Source organism: Squalius cephalus (genome assembly GCF_949319135.1).
Source record: "Squalius cephalus genome assembly, chromosome: 2".
NCBI classification, from domain to species: domain Eukaryota; kingdom Metazoa; phylum Chordata; class Actinopteri; order Cypriniformes; family Leuciscidae; genus Squalius; species Squalius cephalus.
Window position 1 is genome coordinate 58,138,948 of NC_137123.1, and position 27,325 is coordinate 58,166,272.

A 27,325-nucleotide genomic window follows, 5' to 3' on the forward strand; every position below is an offset into this window, starting at 1 on the left:
TGCAATGATGTTCAGTATTTGAAAAATAATGTTATTTAAGCATGTTTACCTATTCTATTGACCCAATAAACAAAATAATGAACTTTTAAAATAGCATTCTATGACCACATTACTGAAAGAATGTTTGTATACTGTATATCTTTGAGAAAACCCTGGCACAATGTTAAAGACAGAGAAGTTCTGAGAATGCTCCCTGTAAGCTGGGGCAGAGCTTTCATTGTTTTCAACACATATTACAACATGTCATTTGTCATTTCTGTCATGACAACTCTCTGAGAGATTGGCATGGTAAAGGTAATATGATATGGCAATGTTAATGTATTTGGTCTTGGTGGAATAGATCTGCTATGCTGGTGCTGCAGAGCAAGTACTGTGACTTGATACTGCCAATACATTCACAGACATTGCTGTGAGCATGCAAGCCATGCTGCTGCACATGTAACATACATTAAATAACCCCCCCGTATCAGATCTATACAGGTGGAGCTGGGGAAGGTGGAGGGTTTCTGAAAGCGTGCTGCAGACTGATAACATAAACACTATCGGTATTTGTTTGAATGTTGAGCCGCAGCTCATTGGCCGCTGATGCAACAGCAACCAATCAGCTGCGCTATGTAGATGACGATGTGATCGCTACCAAATGAGTTAAGGATCTATCAGCCTGCACCTTCTAGAGTTTACCTTTATTACACTTAAAAATCATGCATAATAAGGGAAAAATAAAGGAAGAGTTGACATACAAAGCAGTCTGTGTCTTTGGGTCCGAAACAGCCTCCTGCACATTCACGGTGGCAGCAGTTACTGACGTACGGACCAAAACAGCGTCCATCACACTGCTCTGCACACACCGTCTTTGTCACTGTAACCACAAAGACAAAAGTTAAGCTCTCTCCGCATCTGTGGAGTTTTTTGTGTTTTTACTTTTCTGTAAATATGTCAAAAGTCACCAGGACACAGCAAAAACCTTAAATCTATTATTTGTCAGACACACTGTGCAACCTCTCATCAGCTGTGACACTCTATGGAGCTGGATCCTCTTTAATTATACCTAATTATGTGGTGAAAACTGAACCTGCCATCCCCTGCTGTCCCTCCTTTTGTGTCTGCCACCCACTCATGAGAACATCACCACAGGTTGTGCCACAAGAGCACCAGAGAAGATCAGTGAGTTCCCAAGAGCAATCACTCTAGGTGCTTCATAATGTTTTTACATTACAGACAGAACTCATTTAGTTTCAATGTCTGAAATGGTGAGTGTGTGTGTGTGTGTGTGTGTGTGTGTGTGTGTGTGTGTGTGTGTGTGTGTGTGTGTGTGTATGTGTGTGTGTGTGTGTGTGTGTGTGTCAAACTTTGATATACAGCAATATTTCAATATTTGTCTGCTACAAGTTTGTCTGATACAAATCTGCAACAAAAAGTTATTTTGAAGTTTACATATGAAGTTACCACATGAAGTACATTTTTATGTTAATTTGCCAACTTAAGCCCTATTCGGACAGGATTAACTTTACTAGGGTAGATGGAGTAATGTAATTTTACAACAGGATGTCTGTAATATTTATGGCCAATTCACACGGGATAAGATATCTCAGTAAAACTATCAGGAGTGGGAGGAGTAACTCGATTTGCGCATCGCCGACACCCTCCTGTCGTCATGTGCGTATTACGTTGCTTCCTGATATCACATTCACAAACACATATATATTTCTATATATAAAACAGTTATGTCTGGTCGAACAATGTATTAATTAACTTCAGATTGGATTGTGTTGGTAAAAGGCGCTTACCTAACGCTAAAATATGTTTTGTGCCTCTAACAAGTGCTTTCGATCTACTTCTGATCTGAATGTCAATAATGTCATGGGGGGAAATGGTAATTTTTCCGCAGCGCCGGATGAAATTCTATGAAGCCTCTCTGCGGGTAAATAAGGGGAATTTATGTCGGTTGATAGGTTAAAGAAGTATAGGAAAGTGTCAGTGGTCCATTTCTGAGATAGGTGGCGGTAATGCACATATTTGTTTGCGATCCGCCATAAAAAAAACAAGAAGAAGAAAGCGCCAGGAAGCGCGCGCGCCCTCAGATCACTTGGACGTGGTTGTGTACAAGAGGTAAAAACGATATAAATACTGTTCGTTTTCTCACACAAATCGCTCGTTTCGTGTCTTAGGCCATCAATGTGTACTTACGATGGGGAATTGTTTCATGTGGACTTCTCTGTGCATGCTCTTTGAGGTGGTGACCATAGACCTGCATTATATGACTGACAGACAAGAACGGTTTGACCTAAAAATATCAAAATTGAAACTACTGCGGAAACAAAGACACCTACATCTTGGATGCCCTTGAGGTAAGCTAAAACATACCAAAATTTTATTTCAAAGTGAACTATCCCTTTAATTACTCACCCTCACGTCGCTCCAAACCCGTAAGACATTCGTTCGTCTTCGGAACACAAATGAAGATCTTTTACATGATATTTGAGAGATTTCTGTCCCTCCATTGACAGCTACGCAACTACCACTTTCAAGCCTCAGAAAGGTGGTAAAGACTTAATTTACAAAAGATTAATCTCCAATGCATATTTATTTCCACCACCATGTCCCCTTAGGGGCTCCGTACATTTCTGACCCATGGTCTAAGTGGTAGAACAATCACAACAGACTGGGTCAGCTGACCAATAAGAGCAAACGGGGCTTTTCGGAAAGGTGGGCTTTAAAGAGACAGGAACTTCTTTTAAATTTTTCAATTTTAAGAATGATAATGAAAAAAAATTATGTCATTCTAATTTAATCTTATATACTAAAACTCATTTATCAATTTGTACAGATTTTTTTCCCCATCAGAATGCATTAAAATGTCAGTAATTTCTGATAGACACACTGCTATGAAATCAATAATGTAATACTGCAAAAGGGTCAAAGGTCACATCACACCGGAAGCCTAAATATATATCAATTTGTGTGTGTATGTGTTGTTGTGCAAGTTAATTGATAAAGCATGTGTAAATACTCACAGCTTTGGCATTGATCCTCCTGAGGGCCCCAGCAGCGGCCGTTACAGGAGCGATGACACCTTCTGCCTGTGGGATACATCTTATCGTTAATCCTAAACAACATCAACACTACTTTAATTGCTCTGGGATTTGTCTCATACAATGTCCTCACTTACTTTTATCACCGACTAGATATAATTGACTGTTTTATAATTACCAAGAGAGTGTGCTTGAGTGGGACTCTGAGTAACAATATTACTTCAATTAAAAGTGAATGAATTTGGCAATTCCACATTGTATGCAGAAAGGTTTATTTGTATATATATATATATAGGCACACACACACACACACACACACACACACACACACACACACACACACACACACACACACACACACACACACACACACACACACACACACACACACACACACACACACACACACACACACATTCTGTCCAATAGTGAAAATTCATGAAATATTTACTAAATATGAATAAATCTAATAAATGTGTTTAATATACTACAGTTCAAAGTTCTGGGGACAGAAAGATTTTGTTTAAAGAAATTAATACTTTTATCCAGCAAGATCTTATTCAAATTTATCAAATGTGACAGTTAAGATATTTATAATGTTACAAAAAGATTGGAAATAAATGTAGTTCTTTTGAACTTTTTATTCATCGAAGAATCCAGATAAATATGTATCACGGTTCCCACAAAAATAATCAGCATATTAGAATGATTTCTGAATATCATATGACACTGAAGACTGGAGTAATGATGATGAAAATTCAGCTTTACATCACAGGAATAAATTAATTTTAAAATATATTGAAATAGAAAACAGTTATTTTAAATTGTAATAATAATAATAATAATAATTATATATATATATATATATATATATATATATATATATATATATATATATATATTTTTTTTTTTATAATAATAATATAATAATATTATATAATAATATTAATAATTAATATTAATATTAATAATATTATTACTGTTTTTACTCTATTGTTGATCATAAGAGACTTTCTTTCCATCCCCAAACTTTTGGGTATAATAAATAAATGTATGCATGATTTAAAAGTTGCTTGACATTTTAATGTGAATTCAAACTTTCACCAATATTTCACTATTGCTGTAAATGTTTAAGGCCTGGTTTCACAGAGAGGGCTTAGATTAAGCCAGGATTAGGCTTTAGTTCAAATAGGGCATTTCAGTAGCTGTTATAAACGTGTCTTAGAAAAAAACAAAACATAACTGGTGTGCATCTTGAGACAAACCATGGCAGTGACATGTTTTAAGATATGTCAGTGCACATTGCTTTCAGTTAAAACAGTTCAAACACGCATTTTAGCACTATCTGTGAAACCGGGGGTTAAACATTTTAACTAACTTCTTGTTTGTTACAGCTTGAAATTTAGCTTGTGAATGCAATTTTTGAATGCACATGACAATTTCAGTCAATCCATGAAAAAAATCAATTTATTATAGCCTATTTTAAATCATTAAACTCATCCAAACACTCACATGTGTTGCCACTGTTGTTTGAGGGCACAACCAGAAGTTCAGAACGCGGGTTCTTGATGATGTCTTGCCAGTGGATGGTGTCAGCATGGCACAAGAACTTGTTCTGATCCACATACACGCCGCCATTCAGGATTTCTACAACAGTGACAATTCAAAAAGAGGGTGAATTAGGAATCATGTTCACTTGTGAATAACATGCTGCATTTGAGCCATTTAGCCTATTTCACAGCATAAATAATGTTAAATAAACACTTTATGTGCATATCAAAGATGTACAGTTCATTTCAAGGACATCCTAAGGATATAACCCCGACTTCTCTATGAAACCTGTTTATATGATTTATAAAAGCAGTGTAATGAAAATAATCTCTTTTTTAGAACAGGATTTAAGAGCGAAATCACCCCAATTCCCAAGTTAAGGAGCTTATAAAAGATCAAGCAAGATTATGAGCATATCAATGTGTCTGTAGAGATTGGGAACATATGCTTTATGTGGAGGTAGTATATTTGAGCTGATAGACCCTTTCAAATCCCTCCCTCCTGTTCCCCTGTAACAAATATTACTAGGTTTATTACTAGCCCAGAGCTCTAATGAATAGCCTCAGTTACTGAGAAATCAGACATTGTGTGTATTGGTAAGCCTGCTTTAAAAAAAAATTCTATTTATATCACAAACATATTATGGTCCGTAGCCTCCAACAACCTCCTGATGAATGAGACCATGGCTAGCTGTTTAAAATGGGTTAGTACTGTTTTATTCGCTCTCGAAGGGAAACAAATAGGAAGTTAATGAAGCAATATTATTATTCCGACACTGGCTACCGCTTCATAATCAACTAATGTAACTTTATAATTTACATAACTGGACAGTTCTGTTAGAACACCTCAGATCTGCACAGGGTTTGTATACTGAACAAACACAACTGATTAGATCTTACCAATAAAGCTTCAGTAAATATAATCTAGTCCCCACTGTTTCGTGTTTTTAATTGCTATATAAGGCAACACAGAATGGATAAAATGTATTAAAATGGATCTGAGCACTAGTACAAAATTAGCTGATTTTTTCAATAAATACACAAAATGTTATTTGTAAATATTTGTGAATGTACAGTATATACATATAACAGCACAACTGTTATAAGAAATGCTTTTAAAGCACCAAATCAGCATATTAGAATGATTTCTGAAGGATCATGTGACACTTTAGACTGGAGTAATGATGCTAAAAATGTGCATTGCCATCAATGGAATTAATTACATTTGACAATAGTAAGGTTGCCAAGCCCGTGGTTTTACCGTGTAATCGGGTTACTTTTAAACTGCTGCTGTTTTCCTCTGCGGGTAAGGTTTGACATATTGCATAAATTATATTTGACTGAAATGCTTGTATTGAAATCATTTATATTCTACCAATGATAAAACTGTGCTAGATGTTAAGTTTTGTGAAGGATGGCCACTGATAGTGTATATTCAGGCCGTTCTCATCCCAAGGCGTCATATACTGACGCTTTTGACATTTCGTCTACATCGAACGCACATGGCACCCTTTATCGTCAATATGAGACGCAGATAGATATGGGCCAGAAGGCGCCTCCTAGCGGTCTAACCCTAACCCTACACCAGACCTAAACCTACCCATAACCAAACAAAGCTCTGTGCGTCTCATATTGACGCTAAAGGGTGCCATGTGCGTTTGATGTAGACAAAATGTCAAAAGTGTCAGTATATGACGCCCTAGGATGAGAATATATTGGTTACTATAGATTGCTTTTTACAGTGACTGCAAAATTTAGGTACAGTACGGGAATGGCATGTTAATATGCATGTTTTAGGGGTATAAGTCCCTAAAGTTGTAGGGTACTGACCCAGTGACAAGCTAAAGGTTGAATTTATGCACATTTTGACAGTTGTATTGTTCAATATCTCAAATAAACTCACTGACCAGCACCAGGTATCAGAGCCCTCATCCCTGCATTCAAAATGAACCCAGGAGTGAGCAAGGGTATTTAAACATGACAAATTCACTTCCTTTGAGTGAAAGTGAAATATTGAAATTTTCTTTCAGCACTTCTGTGATGATGGAAGTGGAGTGTGCAGGGGGAAAGGTTGAGACTGTGAATGGAACAACAGACCATTCAAATACATTTTTAAAGAGTCACTTTTGACATTCACAGCTGGAAACCCAGCCTGCATGAGAAACACTTCGCATCATTAACATCTCTTTGATGAGTTCATTTGCACACAATTCGCAAAGAAGGTGGCGAAAAAGCAGGAATCCATTCAACAACAATTGCAATAAATCTATATTTTAATGAGAATGCTATCAATTTCACAGTAAGGATGATAGTGCTTTTGAAGAAAAATTAAAAGGGGGAAAAAGTTGAGCTAATCAAAATGTCTAATATATATCAGAAAGTCATCTGAAGGGCAAAAACTCATCGCACACACTGCGGTCCTTATCGGCCGGAGAAATTGAGCGGCATTATGGCACCCCTATTAACGTTAACTCTCTGCCTCCATCGGTAAACATAACTCACACAATTCAATAGCACAATTAACTGTGGGTCAAAGCTGAGCACAGTGCAATTTTTCTTTATAAAATGAAAATCATAGAAAAATATACAGAAATAAATGTATTAGCTAAAAGGCCCTTAACACAAACAACAAGCGTATTAACTTGGTTGTAATTATAAACTATGAACTTTCTAATACTCATTAACACATAATCATTAACAAGAATTATATAGCAGGGATAATATAATATAATATAATATAATATAATATAATAGAATAGAATAGAATAGAATAGAATAGAATAGAATAGAATAGAACAGAAATGTTACAAATATGTGCATATACTTTACAGGGTGTTTCCAGTAGAGCCCGACCGATATATCGGCAGGCCGATATTATCGGCCGATATTAGGCATTTTCAAAACTATCGGTATCGGCATTTATAACGGCCGATAAATGAATATTTCAAAAATAAAATAAAAACGGACGAAACACCCTTCAACCATGTTATGAGTGTTGGCGTTGTATAGTTTGTCCACCAGAGGGCACTCTACACCGTCCCTGTTGGCAACACTCGTGTATAACGCGCCACACATTCTGCAACCTGCTGATCCAGCCCGAGTCGGGCAGAGAGAACCGCGAGTGAGATCAGCGGTGAAGTGTGTTCATGGTGAGTTGGTCACGACTCACGAGACATACATTGCTTGAATAACAATTAAAAGAACATCCCTATCAGTTCTCTTAAAGGAGAACTCCGGTCAATTTTAACATTGAGCTCATTTTTTTGTACATTTGGAGTGCTGTCAATACAGAGAACAACGACAAAAATCGGTGTTGCCTACACCGAGTTATTCTATTTTTAAAATTTGCACCCTGTTGACTTCAATAGGGCAAGTAGTAAGCCTGCTTTTTAGCCTCTTAACATCCTTTAAGTGTCATTACAAGTGCACAGAAAATGTGAGTGATTCCTTCCGAGTGAACACGAGTGAGTCTGACTGCAGTAGATGTTAGAGATATTAATAAAAACGAAGTTAATTCAGCCAGCGCTCAACCTTTGTTTACATCCTATTTTCGGTGGAAGGCCATAGTAATCGATTGTCGAGTTCACGCGCGTGATCATTGGTAACTAAACCTATGCGCGTGAACTCGACAATCGATTACTATGGCCTTCCACCGAAAACAGAATGTAAACAAAGGTATGAGCGCTGGCTGAATTAACTTCGTTTTTATTAATATCTCTAACATCTACTGCAGTCAGATCCACCCGTGTTCACTCGGAAGGAATCACTCACATTTTCTGTGCACTTGTAATGACACTTAAAGGATGTTAAGAGGCTAAAAAGCAGGCTTACTACTTGCCCTATTGAAGTCAACAGGGTGCAAATTTTAAAAATAGAATAACTCGGTGTAGGCAACACCGATTTTTGTCGTTGTTCTCTGTATTGACAGCACTCCAAATGTACACAAAAATAAGCTCAATGTTAAAATTGACCGGAGTTCTCCTTTAACTCAAATAAGGATGACAAAATTCGTGACTCATGTCCAGTTTTGCTGCGGTTAAATAAGCCGAGAGTGAAGCGGAACAACGCGACGTAGGCTATATTCACATAAAATGTTAACACTGCAGTTCACAAAAGTTCATAATGTGCATGTGCTTTAATGCTTTGTCGGTTAAACATTTAATTTTAAATGCCGATGCCCCAGCTAACACAAATACGTGACTGTTACGTAACTGCAACGTAATCTGGTGACCAAACTTTCGTCGTGGCGACGTAATTAGTTACGTCGCGGCAACCGGAAAAGTGAAATTCCCAGATACGTTGCTACAACGTAACTTTGCAACGTTGTCAGCAGGTAACGGCGACGTCGTGGCAACGTTGTGGATCGACAGTCGTGTGTTGGTAACCAGTTGGTCATTTTAGTTTTTAATAATATGGGCGGACATGCAGTGGTCTAATTTAACTTGTCCTCATTGGCCCAAAACTATTTTAGAGACTTTTTCAACAACATATGAACGATATACAGACTCAAAATTTGGTTAATTCAGTTCATTTACTATAGAACAAAGCACAAACAGCAAAAACAGTTTGCAAACAGGTTATACATTTAAATGAACAAGGTTTTCCCCAAAAGCTTGAACATCAAACTACTCCTACACATCTTCATTTTGGTGGCCCTAATAACAAAGCAAGAATAAGAAAAGAAAAATGCAAGAAAAAAGAACAGTTGAGTGTTTTCCCATTTAACATTTAAATACACAAAGCAATTAGCACTGAAAGATAGAATCTGTATAAGCACACAGTTTTGTTTAAAAATCGCTTGTGTATTTTTCTAAACATTGTCACAAAGTTATGTTGTGGCAAGTGCATTATTTCCTTTTAAAATAATTTGATAACTTAATGACATGTATCACTATATTCTATAAAACCTTAGTTTGAAATAATTTTTTTGTACATTTAATAATACATATTTTGCTTTTCTTCTTCTGAAGTCATAATTACAATGTCCTTTTTTTTTAACTAGGAAGGCCTATTTATGAGTATTCCTGAAGGCAGCATTAAACTCCTAAAATGTCAGGTGGTGGTGCAACTGTCCGAACAAATAAACAGATTAAGAAAACAATTTAAAATGGTGTCTTAATAATAACAAAATAAAAACTATTCCATCATTTTAGGTTTGAAGCCTTTCATATAATTGTTTTTTATAAATATCAGTAGTTTTAAAGCTGTTGAGATAATTGAGAAACTTTTGTCCGCCATTTGTATATTCTTAAATGTTATTATGAATTTACAAGGTAATAACAGTAAACATGATAATGCATCGTCCAGAGGAGCCTAACTGATCTCTTTGGCAGAGTGAAAAAGTTTGTAGAGCTCTGATAAAATACTGATTAAAAACTGCTAATTTCAAGTATGGGTAGGTTGGTGGTACACTTTCCATGTCAGGTGGTACAACTACAATACATAATATTTTTGCTGTACCACCTGACATAAAAACTTAAATTAGTTTAAACACTTTAAAATATAATTTAACATCTGAAAATTGTTTAAACACATTGTCTTCAAGAGTGTTGATGTCATTAGAAGTCTTCCCAAGTGAGGCTGGATCCGAACTGGAGCTGCTGTAATCTCTAGTAAAATATGCTGAGCATCCTGAGATAGAAACAGGGAGACAACAGGAGAAAGATTAGCATTGCTGCTGTTCATATTATTTCAGGCAAAAGATGGTCATGTGCACTTTTTACTATTTCATCACATATAGTGCAAGATTATGAGATGTGTTAATTGAATGCTTGGCTAAAGAGATGTGTTTTTAATCTAGATTCAAATTAGGATAGTGTTTCTGGGCCCCAAATATTATCAGAAAGGTTATTCTAGAGTTATTCCCTTACATTCTATTGAATTAATAGGAAATCATCTGATTTTAAAAAGAAAACATGGCCTAACGAGTCAGCATTTTAATATTTGAATACTATACATTCTTACAATGCAAACGTCTTAAACATTTCTGAGTATTATCAATGTTGAAAACAGTTGTGCTGATTAATCTTTTTGTGTAAACCAATGTAAAAGTTTAATCCATTTTCTTTTTTCTCTCTCCAGGATTCATTGTTAAATAGACCCAACATATACACTACTGTTCAAACGTTTGGGTTCAATAGAGTAAAAAAAAAATAAAAAAAAATCATATTTTATTCAGCAAGGATGCATTAAATTGACAAGAAGAGAGAGTAAAGATTTCTGTTTCAAATAAATGATGCTTTTTTTTCTTTCATTCATCAAATAACCCTGAAAAACACAAAAATATGAAGCAGCACTGCTGTTTTCAACACTGATAATAATCTTAAATGTTTCATCTATGTTTTTAGTTTTACTTATTCACTTATTCATATTGCTCATACAGTGTCACTTAAGTTTGGATGTCAAAACTTTCTTAAAATAAATTAAACAAATAAATGTAAATGTAAATATGAGAATTTAAAATAACAGATGCATGGTGATGTACAGTAGGTGACAAACTATTGTGAGAAAATGGATAATGAAGTTATTTAATGAGCTTCCTCACTTCACCTGTTTCCAACTTCTCTGGCAGCAGCTTTCTTCAGAAATATTGAAGTCGTGGAGCTTCCCCTCTGTTGTTGAAGGATTATTTTGTAGATGCTGAAATCACAGAACTAGTTTTATCAATTTGTGTTTACCATTGAGCTAGTTTCAGCCAATTTTCACACTCCATGTAACGTTAAGTGACGTCATCGAGTACGTTTATGTTAAATACGTTTATGTTAAATAAATTAGCTCACTTCCAAACTAACTTATTTTTTACAAAACTATCAAAACCTCTCATCTAACCATAAGATGTGATTAAAATCCTAAACTTTCATATCAAAAGCTCAAGCTATGAAGTTAGCATAACGTTATCTCTTCTGAAAACGGTTGAGATGCTAACGGACTTTTTCCTAAGACACTAAACCATTTCTATAAAGCAAATATTCAACAGAAGCGTGTCAATTACAAGTACGAGAAGTGTCAAGAACAGTTGTGTGTATTATTTGTGTGATTTTAGAGACTAAACTCACCTGAAAGCAGTGAAAACAACAGCGAGAGACGGAGTTCTGCCGCTTTGTCAGTTGCAGTCAGTGGGGCGGTCGGTGACGCGCCGTTTCCATGGCAACTCATCTCCGCTCCAGTGTTTGAGGGCGACTCGAAGGTTCACGCGCACGCCCATTAAAAAGTCAAAGCCACGCAACATTTACAAACATATCTAAAATTATAACCTTACTTGAATAAAATGAACGTATTTCAAACGTACAGTACGGAATACTAAACAAACAATTGAAACAAATAAAATATTTCATAGAAATGCAGTCTGATAAGATGGTAATGAAATTACGGGCCCGTGACGTTGCAGTTCCGTTGCCAGTAAGTCATGAAATTACCAAGTTATTACGAATAGAGTACGTATCTGGAACGTAGTTGGTTATCTTATAACCTTAGGAGGACGTACTGACGACGTTGTGGGTTGGTAATATGATGGTAATGAAATTACGGTCCTGTTACGTTGCAGTTCCGTTGCCAGTAAGTCATGAAATTACCAAGATATTACGAATAGAGTACGTATCTGGAACGTAGTTGGTTATCTTATAACGTTAGGAGGACGTACTGACGACGTTGTGGTTTGGTAATATGATGGTAATGAAATTCCGAGCATACGAGGTTGTAGTTACGTTGTCAGTTGGTAAGTCATGAAATGACCAAAAAGTACGAATAAATTACGTAACTGCGACGTCGTGTGTTAGCTGGGGCGCTGTTCTAACGTGTGCGTTTCTCAGCGCGTACATGTGAAGCTCACATGCACTAAAAGCCTCTCTACCAGCGCCTGGATACTGGACTAAGTTATCTTTCGAGTATTATTGTGCTAATACTGTTAAATACACACAAGACTTACATAAACAAAGTCGGTTGTCTAAAGTAAAGGCAAAAATTGAGAGAAAATCTTGTGTACATTAGACGTGTCGTGCTCAGCTCTTAAAGAGACAGTAGCAATTGTAAACACATTGCCGCTTGTCCTTAAAGGGATAGTTCACCCAATAATAAAAATGATCTCATTATTTACAGGCACTCTAATGTTGTTCCAACTGTATTAATTTCCTTCTAATATTTTTCTAATATTAATAGTTTGAAGAATGTGGGTAACCAAACAGTAGCTGGTCCCCATTGACTTCCAAAGGAGAAAAATATACTATGGAAGTCACTGGGGTACATCAACTGTTTGGTTACCCACATTCATCCAAATAACTTATTTTCAACAGAAGAAAAAAACAACTTGAGAGAGTAAATTATGACAATTTGAATTTGTTGTCAATTTGAATGTGAAATTGTTGTTTTTGTTCAAAGGACTAAACGTTTAGTCTTAAAAAAAAATCTTAAGTTTGTATTTTTATACATTTTATTTATCAGAACTTTAATATATTTTGATGTTCCTCTGTTCTGTTGTGACAATAAAAGAAACAAGTTTCTTTTTAAAATGCATTATCATATTATTTTAGTTAAAACTCATAAATAACTACAAATAACTAATGTTAGGGAAATTTGTTAATGTTTTGTTGCGCGTTTCTGAAAAAAAATTTTTTTTTAAAACCAACAAATATTTGTACCGGTATCGGCCTTCAAAATCCTTTATCGGTCGGGCCATCATCTAGTAGCCATCAAAAGTTTGTACACACCAATTGTAAAGTGTGTCCAAACTTACTGTACTGTAATACACATAAATAATATTGCTACTGTATTATAATATACACATAAATAATATCGGCCGATATATCGGTATCTGGCTTTTTTTTATCGGTATCGGCATCGGCGCCCAAAAATCCATATCGGTCGGGCTCTAGTTTCCAGGCAAACAAACAAAATCAGAAATTAAAGCAGAAGCATAAATTCAATTGCATTCACGTTTAAATGAATGTGCAGCTGTGCCATAACCAATTAATGTTTTTTATAAGACAGAAGACAAGTGAGAAAATATTGTTCATTAACTCAGTACAAATTGGGGAACTATTCTTGTCAGACTATTAAGCACCTGAAAAAAGCATCTCATATTGATTATTTATTTATTTTCTTAGATCTGACAACAAAATGCAATAATTTCGCATACATAAGAAGAACTGGAATTTAATATTAAAACCAAATTAAAGCAGTGTCAAAACCACTAACATTTGAGAAATTATTCTCATTTCATGCTGTCAGTGTCCATTTTTACATGGACAAATCGTCTCCAAATGGCAGATTATAATCAGGAAGATGCAAATGAGACTGGAAAACCTAAAGGACAGGTCACCAGTGCACATATGAAGAAAAGAAACCAGGCAATCAATTAAGAATTGGCATTCAATGAAAACCTTCAACACTGAAAGAATTCTTTTTTTTTTTTTGATAAATATTATGCCATTTTTGAATAGCATCCTAATCATTTAATCATGTTATGCCAATCACTTTTTTAAAATAATGTCTGTTCACTTTAGAATGTGCATTATCCAGTCAAACCTAAATAAACTAAACCATAAAATAAATATTAAAATAATTATTCATTCACAATAACCTAAAAAAAAAAATTAAAATAAATTCAAAACAATTATATGATGGGAGATAAAATCATCATCAATATGATCATTGTTGTCTAATTTAGATATGAAATATAATATTTCAAACATACCTGAATTGTTTTGCCAGTCCAGAGCTGTCTGTATAACCAACATGTTAAATACTGAAATGGATTTTATTGTCAGGAATATAGTTTCTGGTTCTTACTCTGAAAGCAACAAGTCTGAAGGAGACTTTTTCCAGGAGGCCCTTTTTCATGAAGCCTTGTTCACACGACAGCAATTGTATTGACTGAATAATAAAAATTATATTTTGTCATACTTTGATAAGGAATACATTTTCATGCTGTTAGAAATGAATGTAGGGAAAGCATTTGAACTACAACATTTCATGAACAAGAACAATTATTAACGCATGAATCAAAATCAGTTAGAACGACAACGACTTCTGACACCATTTTCCAAAAAACAAACAGTGCAATCACACAGTACCATTAACTTCTCCTGCCCAAACTTCTCACAGGAGACAAATGACACTCCAATAATAAACAATAAACATTCTCAACTATGCACAGCATGTGCTCACGCAGCGATTACAGCTCTCATTGAAAATGAAGAACTTCTGTTCGCTTTGTCGCTGTCAGTGTGAACGGCCCTTAATATCCTCTACTGAGGCTTCAGATCATGATCCACGGCCCTCCGTCACACACACCCTCCACCCGTCCACATTCACGAACCGTCTCATTATTCAGACACACAAGGAGGGGAGTTTGGCTTGTGGAGATAGCAGAGCGGCCCAGAAATCACACCTAACAGCAGGGTCTCAGGAGGGCAGGCTGGCAGGGTTGGTGCAGCCATGAGACGGAGGGTAAGAACACAACCAAAACTGAACTTGACAAAGCAACTTATTTTGTTACCTTGTCTTTATTTTCTAGTAAACTTAAATATAGCATAACTATCACTGGTGTAGTAAGACATTATGGAACCTGAAGAAATGCCTAAAACCTGTTGAATGATGAGTAATACAACATGGGGCATGTGGAGCATGGGGCTAGAAATGCCAATGGCATGGGTTAAAGGAACACTCCACTTTTTTTGGAAATAGGCTCATTTTCCAACTCCCCTAGAGTTAAACAGTTGAGTTTTACCGTTTTCGAATCCATTCAGCCGATCTCCGGGTCTGGAGGTAGCACTTTTAGCATAGCTTAGCATAGATCATTGAATCAATAGAATTAATAAAAATGATGTTAATTCAGCCAGCGCACATACCTGTATTTTCTTCCTGTTTTCGGTCGAAGTCCACAGTAATTGATTGTCGAGTTCACTCGCATAGGTTTAGTTACCTATGATCACACGCGTGAACTCGACAGTCGATTACTGTGGACTTCGGCCGAAAACAGGATGTAAATACAGGTATGTGTGCTGGCTGAAATAACATCATTTTTATTCATATCTTGCACATCTACTGCAGTCAGATTCACCTGTGTTAACTCTGAAGGAATCACTCACATGGCTGTGCACTTGTAATGACACATCAAGGATGTTAAGAGGCTAAAAGCAGGTTTAAAACTTGCCCCATTGAAGTCAACAGGGTGCAAATTTTAAAAAGAGGATAACACGGTGTAGGCAACACCGATTTTTGTCGTTGTTCTCTGTACTGACAGCACTCCAAATTTGCAAAAAAAATGAGCTCAATGTTAAAATTGACCGGAGTTCTCCTTTAAGACGGACCTAGGTAATTAATAACACTGTGCTCAGTATATCTTGTTTTCCAGTAAAATAACTAAACATCTTTAAAACCAGAAAAGTTCACATGAGAAATGAAATTGCATAAGATAAGTGCATTTTGTTCCATTCGCAGTTTCTTTTACCCATTTTAAGCATAAACCTCATTAAATGCATTATTGTTTTATTTTCTAGCAGTTTTGCAGTGTAGGCGATAAAAATCATTATTTAGAGCACATTCTTGATTTCCATTTTTTTTTTTCTGTAGGCCTATCCATGCTTTCAAACTGCTGATTTTGCACAGCTTTTTTTTTTTCTACCATGAAAAAATGTCAATGCAAAATAGGCTGATACATTAGAAACATCCACATTATACACAAATCGTGGCACATTAAGGAGTTTTTTTTTTTTTATATTACACTTTTCCATTGAGGCTATGGCATGCTTAAAACATCTGCAAATATGTTATTTATCTTTATTTTGTTATTATTTTGTGAATATTTACTAGCATTTTTTTTTAAGTAAATAAATGACCCCTCCCTCAAACTTTCACTTTGCTGATAACTTCGGTTATCTGCTTCAAGATTCGCTGACATTAGCTCAGTTTCATGGGGGGATGTTTTTAAAAAGTAAAGCTGTGTTTGAAGCTCTGAGATTCTGTGTAGTTTAAACATTTTGCTGCATAATGATGATACTGGATCCATTATTAATGGAGCTGTTCCTCTCTCAGCCTTTTGAGCAACAGACCAGTGAGATGGTATTAGCTCTGCTCTGTTCATTTCATTTTAGCCTTTCCACACATAAGTTCTAAATTCCCAAAATATCTTGGTCAGCATGAGTTGGTTTTTATTTTAACATTACATATAATAAATCATTTCTAATAAATAATGCAATATTCCATTAAAAATGCATTAAAGAGGTCAAAAACAATGCCATTATATCTTTGACATACGTGGCCAGAATGGAGGAATCTGTAAATAATAGCCTTTTTCACATTACAAGATGATTTACCTTTAGATTCAAACCAATGTCTGACTGGGTATCTATTGTGTGGCCAATTTAGCCATTGTCATAATTCTAGTCTGGCTTACCTAGCTCTATCCCTCCAAAGACATTTGTAGTAAAATGTTCCTTGTAGTGCCAAATATCTGTCAATGTCCAAATTTCTAATAGCAACACATCACAATCTTATTGATTCAGGAGCTGCCAGGAATGTCATAGACTGAGAGTATATTAAAATATTGAATAGATGACAAACCGCCAAGAAGTTACTGGGCAAGCCTTGGCTGACTTGCAAATTGTAAAATTCTTTAGAATTTGCCTGTTCTGGGTGCCTGAACAGTCTGAAGGACCTTAAAAACAAGATGTTTGTAATACTTCATGTGTATATGTTTTTAGGAACAGTCAAGTATACCGTCCATAGAATTTGGTCTTGTGCCACTGATCTGCTATCAGTGTCAATATTAAAATATTTTCTCTGTGATGACAAAAACAGATATCTGTGTACATGTCAGCATTGTCTAATATGTGTGGAAAGGTTGTTTTTATATAAAGAATATTATCCCTCAAAAGCAATCATTATGTAGCACTGGAAATACGCAATGACAACACAATCCAGACAAAAGAAAAACACTAACATTACTGTGGGGTAAATAAGACTAGAATGACCTCCACCGTGAACTGAGGGGTAAATGAGCAGCCATCATTACCAGGTGGAAGGATGAAACCTGAAAACATGAGCCTTACTGATGGGTAAGAGTGTGTTGGGGGATTTTACCCCAAGACAGCACATTTAATCAAACATATGTGAACACACATATAGACGAGGATTCAAACTGAGAGATGAGGCTTGTAACTATCAAGAATCTGTAATGGCTTACAATAGCATGGAGAATAAACAGGGCTCAACAATCAATGAGGCAGCAAAGATGTAGGCACAGCAATGAATACATGAAAGTAAAACAAATAACCTGGTGGTGGTGGATGATAAAAATCACACAGACCTACAATGGAGGAGGAATGAGAGCCATTGAGAGCCAAAATACATTGCGGAGCAAATAGGACACTGACAACACGCAGACAGACAACACAAAGTGCTTTAGGTATGAAACAGTCTCAGCTTTCAAATGTTGTAACTTTTTAAGAAATTCAAATAATATCGCTTTGTGGCTCTTTAATGTGCCGTGACAGATCACTGTAGCACCTCAGTTCAAGCGGCATGTGAACCAATCATCTCTTCCTACTAGTTATAGCACAAAAAATTTCAATGAACATCAGAAGGTATGTTAGTCTAGTTTGAGCATAAAAAAGATCTGCAAGGTTACAAAGCTCAAAGTCCACTCCAAAGGGAGATAATTTATTTATTTATTATACTTTTCCTGAAGATTATAACCTCAACGCTTTTTTCGCACAAAAGCTTCTCCTGAAAGACATAACTATTGCCATTTTGTCGGGAAAATCTGTTGTTTATGGATCACAACTTGTAAGTATGTCTTATTATCTGTAGTTGCGTTTTCTACTAACAGTTCCAATAATAAGCTTTATGTAGTTGCTTTGATAACTATGTAAATGAAGGGCAAAGCTTTGCCTCTGCTAGGATGCTAATATGATTAAATGGTGGACATCGTATCTATAAGAAAATTACAAAAAAAATCGGGCTCGAAATGGTTTGAAATTGATGACATTGTTAATATTTACATCTGAGTAGAGCTTGCGGTTATGAAGGGACGTGACATTTCCCGAACAAGCATTTAACACTGCCAATCACAACACACTAGGCCAGCTAAACAATCACTTGCACATTTCTTATTTCGGAAGGAGGGGATTCATCGAAAACGCATTAAACCAGACTAGGTAGTGAAAAATCAAGCATGAAAACATTCTAGTACACCTCAAAAACAAAATCAAGACTTTGTAAAAGGGCATAATAGGACCCCTTTAATCTATTAACTCTCCTATCTGGTTGGACAAAATGGTGGATTCAGTGTTGTGATTGGTCAGTTTGCCTGTCAACCAAACTTCCGGCTAAGGGTGAATTGCAGAGCAACATACTAAAAAACACATCAACTGCATAGGAATGTCCTGGCAACCACTCATAACACCCTAGCATTGCTTTTAGATTTTTAAAGGTGCCCCTCTTATGCTTTTCCGGTTATTACCTTTCATGCAGTATGTAACATAGCTGTTTGTGAATGTAAAATGTATGCAAAGTTTCAAAGATCTAAGTGCACAATAAATACAATTTTGTCTCCCAAAAGAAAGAACCAATTCTGAACTGCCTGAAACAAGTCGTCATGTAATTCCAGTCTTACTGCTCAAACCTATGTAGGTTTGTAACACATTTGCATAATGCAACCCTATGGTCTTCATTGGCTGCCTGTGAACAACATCTACTTTGACCCGCCTTCAAACACTGTAGTTGTAGCTGAGGCCTGGAAGAGTTTGATTCAAGTTGATGACCTGTCAAGAAGATGCTGTTTTCTGTGCTGCGAAAGCAAACCCACTTTGCATGCACTTACAAAGGATAAGGACTCGAGTTCAAATTAATATGGTAAAACCAATGCCATCATTACTATTCATATCTGTGTTAAAGAGTGCTAAGGAAGCCTCCAGAGCAGAAATTCAGTTATGGTAATGGGTGTTTTGTTTCCGACATGCGCTATAAGCGGTCGACCAATCACAACAGACTGGGCCATCTGACCATTCACCATCTGATATCCATTTCATGGATACTAACAATTATCGAACCTCAGATAATATTATTTAATTAAGAAATACAGGATAAAAAAAGACCATTACCATCTACATTCTGCTGTTAAGAAATAAAGATTTTATCACTATTATTCAGGCTGGATAAGTTGATCTGATATGAACTCTAATCTGTATGCATTAACAGTTCTGGCCTAATTGCTTTTTATGATACATACTGAGACCTACTGGCATGAGAGGAGTGTGTGGTCAGAGCTTTACATTCACCAGTCTGCAAATACTGGCATGGAGGAATAGAATACTTCCTCTTCATTATTGTTTTATTGGGTAAATGTCATAAATTATGACACAGAATAAATATTACTTGACTTCATTCCACAGCCAAATAATTCTGAATAGCGACCGCTGACCTTGAAAACACTGTATAGATGACCATATCTCCGGGAAACCAGTTACCTAGTTGTGCACTGCTTCTCCGACCTCTCTTTTTTTCTGACATAATACAAATATTTCAATTCAAATGTCCATTTATTTATTTGGTAAACAACCATGTGTTAAAGGGACATGTCACCCCAAAGCAAAATCTTGCATGAAGGTCTTCACCCTTTTTTTTATTTTATTTTTTTATATCTTTTTTTGTGTTCTAGAGAAAGAAAGTCATACAGGTTTGGAATGACATGTAATTTAAGCAAAATATTGAAGAAGAAAAAACAAACTAGAATTCTATACATTGTATGACGTGTATATAATTGTAAAATAATAATCTAGAATACTTGTCCCCACTCCCATGCTGAGAACACATGAAAATTACCCAAAAATACATATGGTTTGATGTGAATAATTATCATCGAGTATTATACATGTTTGGTATCATTTGAAATGTCTGATTATTGATAATGATTATTCTAACTGACTTTGACATTATTTTCATTAAAGAGTTAAAAAGAATAGTCAAACATTCGCTCACATTTAATGATGCACGGATATCATTAAAACCTTTTCATTTATGGAGTCAGATGAAATAATGAGATAATACATATTCAAATGTATTGCATTTAATCAAAAAATACTTTGCCTCGAGAAAAAGACACTAACACGTAAAGACCTTCCGCGCTGGTCGGATGCCGGCTTTGGGCCGATCGAGTGCGAGTTTACACTAGATTTAAAGATTCAATGATTTAAAATCTAATTTATATAAATTATTGAAGACATCTGCAACCTTAAGGTTTTCTTGAATTATTTATTTTGATAGAGTGAAAGAAAAAGTTATATTTGTGCTGAAGTGACCACATATTTATAGAATGAAAGCTACTTGCCATCATTAAAGGATAGTAAGAACAGGAAAGAGCAACGTATTCTTACAACAACAACTATATTTTATATCAAAGGATCCATTAAGCATCAGTGTCCAGTGTCTCAGAAACAAAGATGCATGCTTTCATCTCTTTACCAGGAACACTGCGGGACATGAGTAATGGAATAATTCTAAGAAAAAATTAATTAGAAGGTAGTTGCAACTATGTATTGTACACAAGGAATTACAGACCTAAACATAGTGAATCTCATTCAGTAATAATTAAGAACAAGAAAAACTTTGCACACTTTACGAGTCATTCAGGAACATTAAATTATGTTTTATATACAGTTTCAGTAATTTATGTAAGAACAAATGAAAAATCTAAGTTTTATGGCATTTCTATCTGAATTACATTATATTTAATGTTTGTTAATGTTACTAACAAGTTGATGTCATTGTTGGCAGATCATAAAAATTACTCCCAGCCCAATAATAAATCCAACTTTAACAAAGTAACTAAACCTCAAATGTATAGAGTCTATAAAAAAATTATTATGGCTGGGCAGTAGTTGTTCCTGGTGGGAATACTGATGGCTTTCTCTCTCCATTTTCTTTCATCCTTAAACCCTTTGGGTCAACAAAAGGGCCTTGGGCATGGGAAAACATACTTAGAACACTGGTTTGTGTGTGTGTGTGTGTGTGTGTGTGTGTGTGTGTGTGTGTGTGTGTGTGTGTGTGTAGGGGAGGGAGTTAAAATAATAACCATCAAACCAAGCTTATCAACCAGCTTAACCATCAAACCAAGCACGTCCTGTCAAAGAGTTGTGTAGCCTCTTCTCCAAAATATGTTTCTGTTAACTCAGTTAAAACCTTGAAGTTCCACTGTAAAATATGACAAACAACCTTATTTGTTAATTAATGTAGATTTCATTCCAGAGATAATTACAGCTCATGTGATTAAATTGGCATTATTCAGTCAAGAGGGGAGACCAGCAGCAACAAAGTTCTTTCTACCAAAGAAAAATGAGTGTAATCATGATTTAATGCACCCGTGGAACAGTCCTTCAAGGGATAATTCACCAAAAATGAAAATGCTGTCATCATTTACTCAATGGGACCCATCTGGTTACCCATATTCTTCAAAATATCTTCTAAAGGGAACACTTTAAGGTGCCTAATGCACATTAATTATCTCAATTAAAACATTATATCATTAGCTGATCACTATATTTTAGTAAAAAAGGTGAAAAAAGGTAGCCTGGATGCCAGCCAGTCACAACATTTGAGGTCGGGAAGTTCGGTCTGGACTTGATCCGTTGTGGAGCAACAATGCTCGAACCAGAGCTGTTCGGACCAATCAAATTGTCAGGGCGGGCTTTATACGATGATGGAAAGATGATCAACAGTAACGTAATCATCCACATCACCAAAGAGCGCTTGGGTTGAATTCGTTTACAACAAAGATGACTGCCGCTGGAGAATTGAGATGTGTAGATTCCGCCATCGCGTCTGTTATAGAACATATCGACAGCGCATTCATTTTAAAAGAGGAACAGGGAACCGCGATCAAGGCATTTGTCGATCGGAAAGATGAATGAAGAACATACGTCACTACTCCGTTGCTCTGATTGGTTTTAGGTCTATCCAATTGAGTACAGAGGCATTTTCTTTCCTGGTTCGGTTGAAACGCGTCCCTTAATCACAGCCCAATGGAGCAGTATCAGACTCATATTCTGACTAGAATCTGAGTATGACGACGTCAGGCTAGAAAAAAGGATGATCCATCCTTTTATAAATCTGCCGTGGACCCATATGCTCTTTCACGTGTATTTCTTAAAGCTGTCTACTGCACTGCAACGAAGCCCATAGACAAACAGATATACCTGTCAGGTTCTTGAGGCCGAGTTGTCTAAGGCCGAAGTAGGCATCTCGTCTGTAGTTGAGAAAGATGGCCAGAGCGTAGCGTCCTTCATACAGTTTAGTGCCACGGATGATCCGCAGGTTCTCCAGAGGAAGATAGTCAAACTGGTTCAGAGCCACCAACACGTAACCCGTCACCTCCCGGATAGACTGCAGAGACACAGATACAAATATTTTCTGTTAGACACGATTAACAATTTAAGCAAAACATGAAATTCAAATGATCCGTTTTGTGAAATGTAGCTAAATGTGTGCTTGTGAGATCTTTCGAATTTATTCATATCTATCTCACGGAACATAATTTTATATCTCCTTAGGCAGAGATTTGTCCTCTACTTTCGGTTCCACAAAGACTCAATGCCCTCGGTCATCACGGCGATTGAGCATCACCAAAAGACCCCCAACGAGACAGCCTTGATATAATTTGAAGAGATAATGGCCCAAGAGAGCGCTGGACCCTCCCTCTCCACACCCACATCAATCATGTTGACATCCAATCACTGTTTCACACTGCGTATCATTAGCAGGCACAGAGGACAGGTCTATTTCATGCAGAAGAAGTGAATGTGATATAGCCGTTCTGATCGGACACACACATACTGCTGGTGTAGCCACAGAAATCCATCTGAAGAGCTGACCAAGCACACGGTGACAGCTGTCACCTGCCAGTCACGCGCACTGGAAGGCCACTGAGATCATTTTTATACTGCTGTCTTAAATGCCGGATTCTGATTGGCCAGTCACAGCAATTAATAAAATGCCTGCTTAGCATTTGGAATAGTCCACCCAAAAATTACTCACCCGCATGTCATTCCAAACTTGTATGATTTTCTTTCTTCTGTGGAACATAAAATAAATATTTTAAAGAATGTTGGAAACCAAACCGTTTCAGTTCTCCTGTGACTTCCATTGTATTGTCAGTCTATACAATGGAAGTCAATGGGAACCGAAACTGTTTGGTTATCAACATTCTCCAAATTATCTTCTTTCTATTTCATGGTCTCTTTTTTTGGACATACAGCAAGGTTTTACCATTGGTAATTGGTAATACACATGGAAATTTGCATTGGATGTAATCATTCTATGTGATAATAATGTAGTAGTTTCTGTCTTTGTATTACTGTCTTTATAAATCAGTCAAGTTTTAGGATAATTATTATGGAGGAGTCCGTTCAATTCAAGCCATCTGTGTTAGTTAGTAGATGCCATCTGCAATAGTTAGTAGATGAAGTATTCTTAAATCAAGCATATCTCCTAGTGTGGGCAGAAAGATTCTCATTGTCCTCACGTGACACAAGAGACAGTGAACAAAGGATGAATTCTGTAATCAGTAATTAGCTTGATTATACCTTTCATACAGGCTGACTGATGAAGAACAAATAACACATCAAAGCTCCACACTACAGAAAAAAAAGAGAAAAAACTTGTGCCCAGAAATTTTGCACCAATGCTCTTTCTTTTATACTATTTTCACCATTTTGGCTTTGTACATTTTCTAATAAGTTCAAACACACATTACATGTTCAGTAACATCGACCAGTGTCACTAAAGAAAATACACACCAACACAACACATTTATAAATATTATTAGATAGAAATTTAGATCCAGATATTCAAATTGCATTATGAAATTAAATAAATAAATACCTAGTTCTGGCCTGAAACTCTAGATGGTGCAGGCTGAGAGGTCTTTAACTCATTTGGTAGCGATCACGTCATCATCTACATAGCGCAGCTGATTGGTTGTTGTTGCATCAGCGGAAAATGAACTGCGGTTCAACATTCAAACAAAAAACATTAGTGTTGCTGTTATCAGTCTGTACCACGCTTTCAGAAACCCTCCACCTTCCCTAGCTCCACCTGTATATACAGACTCTTTCCAAAAAATTAGAATATCATGGAAAAGTTTATTTATTTCTATAATTCCATTCAAAACGTTAAAGTTCCATAGATTATAGATTCAGGGCCCACAACTTAAACGATTTCAAGTATTTAGTTGTTTATTTGTACATAATTTGGGCTTCCAGCTCATAAAACCCATGAAAAAATTAGAATATTACATGAGTAATTACACAGTGATACCATGGTCATTGAACCAGGTTTTGGTTATTTTGGCAGTGTGGGCAGGTGCAAATCCTGCTGGAAAATGAAGGAAGCATGAAGTGCTCTGAAGATGTCCTGGTAGACGGCTGCTTTGACTCTGGATTTAATAAAGCAAAGTGGACCAAAGTCCTCTTTTCTGATGAGAGCAAATGTTGCATCTCATTTGGAAACCAAGGTCCCAGAGTCTGGAGGAAGAATGGAGAGGCACACAATCCAAGATGCTTGAAGTCCAGTGTGAAGTTTCCACAGTCTGTGTTGGTTTGGGGAGCCATGTCATCGGCTGGTGTTGGTCCACTGTGCTGTCCACTCAACGCAGCCGTCTACCAGGACATTTCCAGAGCACTTCATGCTTCCTTCATTTTCCAGCAGGATTTGCACCTGCCCACACTGCCAAAAGAACCAAAACCTGGTTCAATGACCATGGTATCACTGTGTAATTACTGTGTGATTTCATGTAATATTCTAATTTTCTGAAATCCTGTTTTCGTGGGTTTTATGAGCAGGAAGCCCAAATTATGTACAAATAAACAACTAAATACTTGAAATCGTTTAAGTTGTGGGCCCTGAATCTATAATCTATGGAACTTTAACGTTTTGAATGGAATTATGGAAATAAATAAACTTTTCCATGATATTCTAATTTTTTGGAAAGGGTCTGTATCTACTACGGGGGTTAATTCATGAATGTTACATGTGTAACCCAACACTAATATTCACCTTTATACCTAGAAATGTAATATTGAAAGCCTGGGGTTTTGTAACACCGTTTCAACATACATTACACACACCTCTTGGCCCAAGCTCCGATCACACACTGCAAAGACACAGTAGAAAAAAACTCAGATATGTGTATCTCAAATAGCAGTAATGTACCAAACGCAATCCCAGAAATCAAACACAGCCAAGTTTCAAATGCTCACTCATTATCTTTATTTTTCTTGCAGGCATCATTAGATTGTAAAACAAACTATCCCCCTCCCCTTTAGCTCTGGAACCATACAATTATAGTTTCTGTAGTATTATTGTGGAAAATGCTAAAAATGACACTCTTACAAGTACAAATCTCACACAACAACCAAACATCTCTGCAGTTTGAATTTTAGTCATGGATTCCTGCACTAATAGTGTGCAAAAGAAAAAGAAAAAATAGGGCAAACACAGTATTCTACAACACGTACTGGAGGTGAGCCAGCAATGCTGACTCGTTATCATCAACGCTGAGCGAATGTGGTAAAGATAAAGCTGAGCGGGCAGCAATCACTCGTTTTGAATTCCAGCCCAAGAGCAAACAATATAAATGTCAATGTTAAATGCAATCTATTTGTTCCACTTTAGCAGCAGGTGACATAACACATGTGCTTGATCAAAACCATCTGTGACAGGGTAGATATTAAAAATCCATGGAGAGAAACAATTCAGTTGAACGTCTGAATATCACGAACACAGGAGGCTTCACCAAACCCTTGTTATAGGACTTTGTCAGAGGATTCGTGAGTGTTAATCATTATGACCATGTTGATTTTAGACAATCTCCGTTTAAGAAAGGAGGTGCTTAAATTCTTTAGGCTGGATTAACATATTATGTTAAATTGATGCAAACAAGGCCAAGAACATCCCACCTTAAAGTGGCTTTTATAGTCTTTTATTGGGATCGAAAGCAGTGAAGCTCAAAGTTTACTTCGTTTTTTACACGTATGCTAGGGTATACGTACAGTAAAGGTTTGCCTGAACATCTTAGTGTACTAGAACGCTGTCAACTGACATGACAGCCATGACACGCAGCCATGACATCCCTACTTTGAGGTAAATGGAATGAAGCATTAGTTTGTCCACAAGGTGGCAACACTGGCTCTGGCCGTTGTTTCACCGTCCGAAAATAACCGAAGGAGGCAGAACAAGAACAACGACAAACAACTGAAGAAACAATAAAAAGGCAAAAAAACAAACAATATACGCCTAAGTTGACGAGTGTTTATGTGAGGGGATTAAAATATACCCTCAACTCTAGTTTAAATGAGTACAAAGACATTTATATTGCTCATAACATTTGGAAAGAAAAAGCACATACACTGGACAAGGATTAATATTTTTAGTGTGCATGTGTTGAGAGCGTGTGTTCAAATGGAGTATACTTTGAAAGGCTGTATGTTTGACTGTGCGCATACGTTAACATACGAATTAAAGGGGACCTATTATGCAAATATTTTCCATGGTGTTTGAACAGAAATGTGTCGGCAGTGTGTGTACACAACCAACCTATAATGGTAAAAATCCACCCACTCCTTTTTTTTAATCCCCATAAATCATAAGTAGTGTCGCAGAATAAGCTGTTTATTCTTAATAAGGCTACTAAAGTTATTCAATCAAGAGATTTTCTGTTTTACTTTTGTTGTTTGATTCATATTAACAGCATAT

At 36.3% G+C, this 27,325-nt stretch overlaps 1 protein-coding gene across 1 annotated transcript in view; it reads right to left on the bottom strand.

Moving 5' to 3' along the window:
* LOC307149884 (receptor tyrosine-protein kinase erbB-4-like) overlaps positions 1-27,325 on the bottom strand; it is a 178,514-nt gene that overhangs the window by 39,797 nt on the left and 111,392 nt on the right. Inside the window, exons 3-6 of the mRNA XM_079856481.1 lie at positions 22,771-22,957; positions 4,545-4,679; positions 3,015-3,080; positions 741-859 (exon numbers count right to left, since the gene is read on the bottom strand). Coding sequence (XP_079712607.1) covers positions 741-859; positions 3,015-3,080; positions 4,545-4,679; positions 22,771-22,957 — 507 coding nt within the window. The remainder of the gene's footprint in view (positions 1-740; positions 860-3,014; positions 3,081-4,544; positions 4,680-22,770; positions 22,958-27,325) is intronic.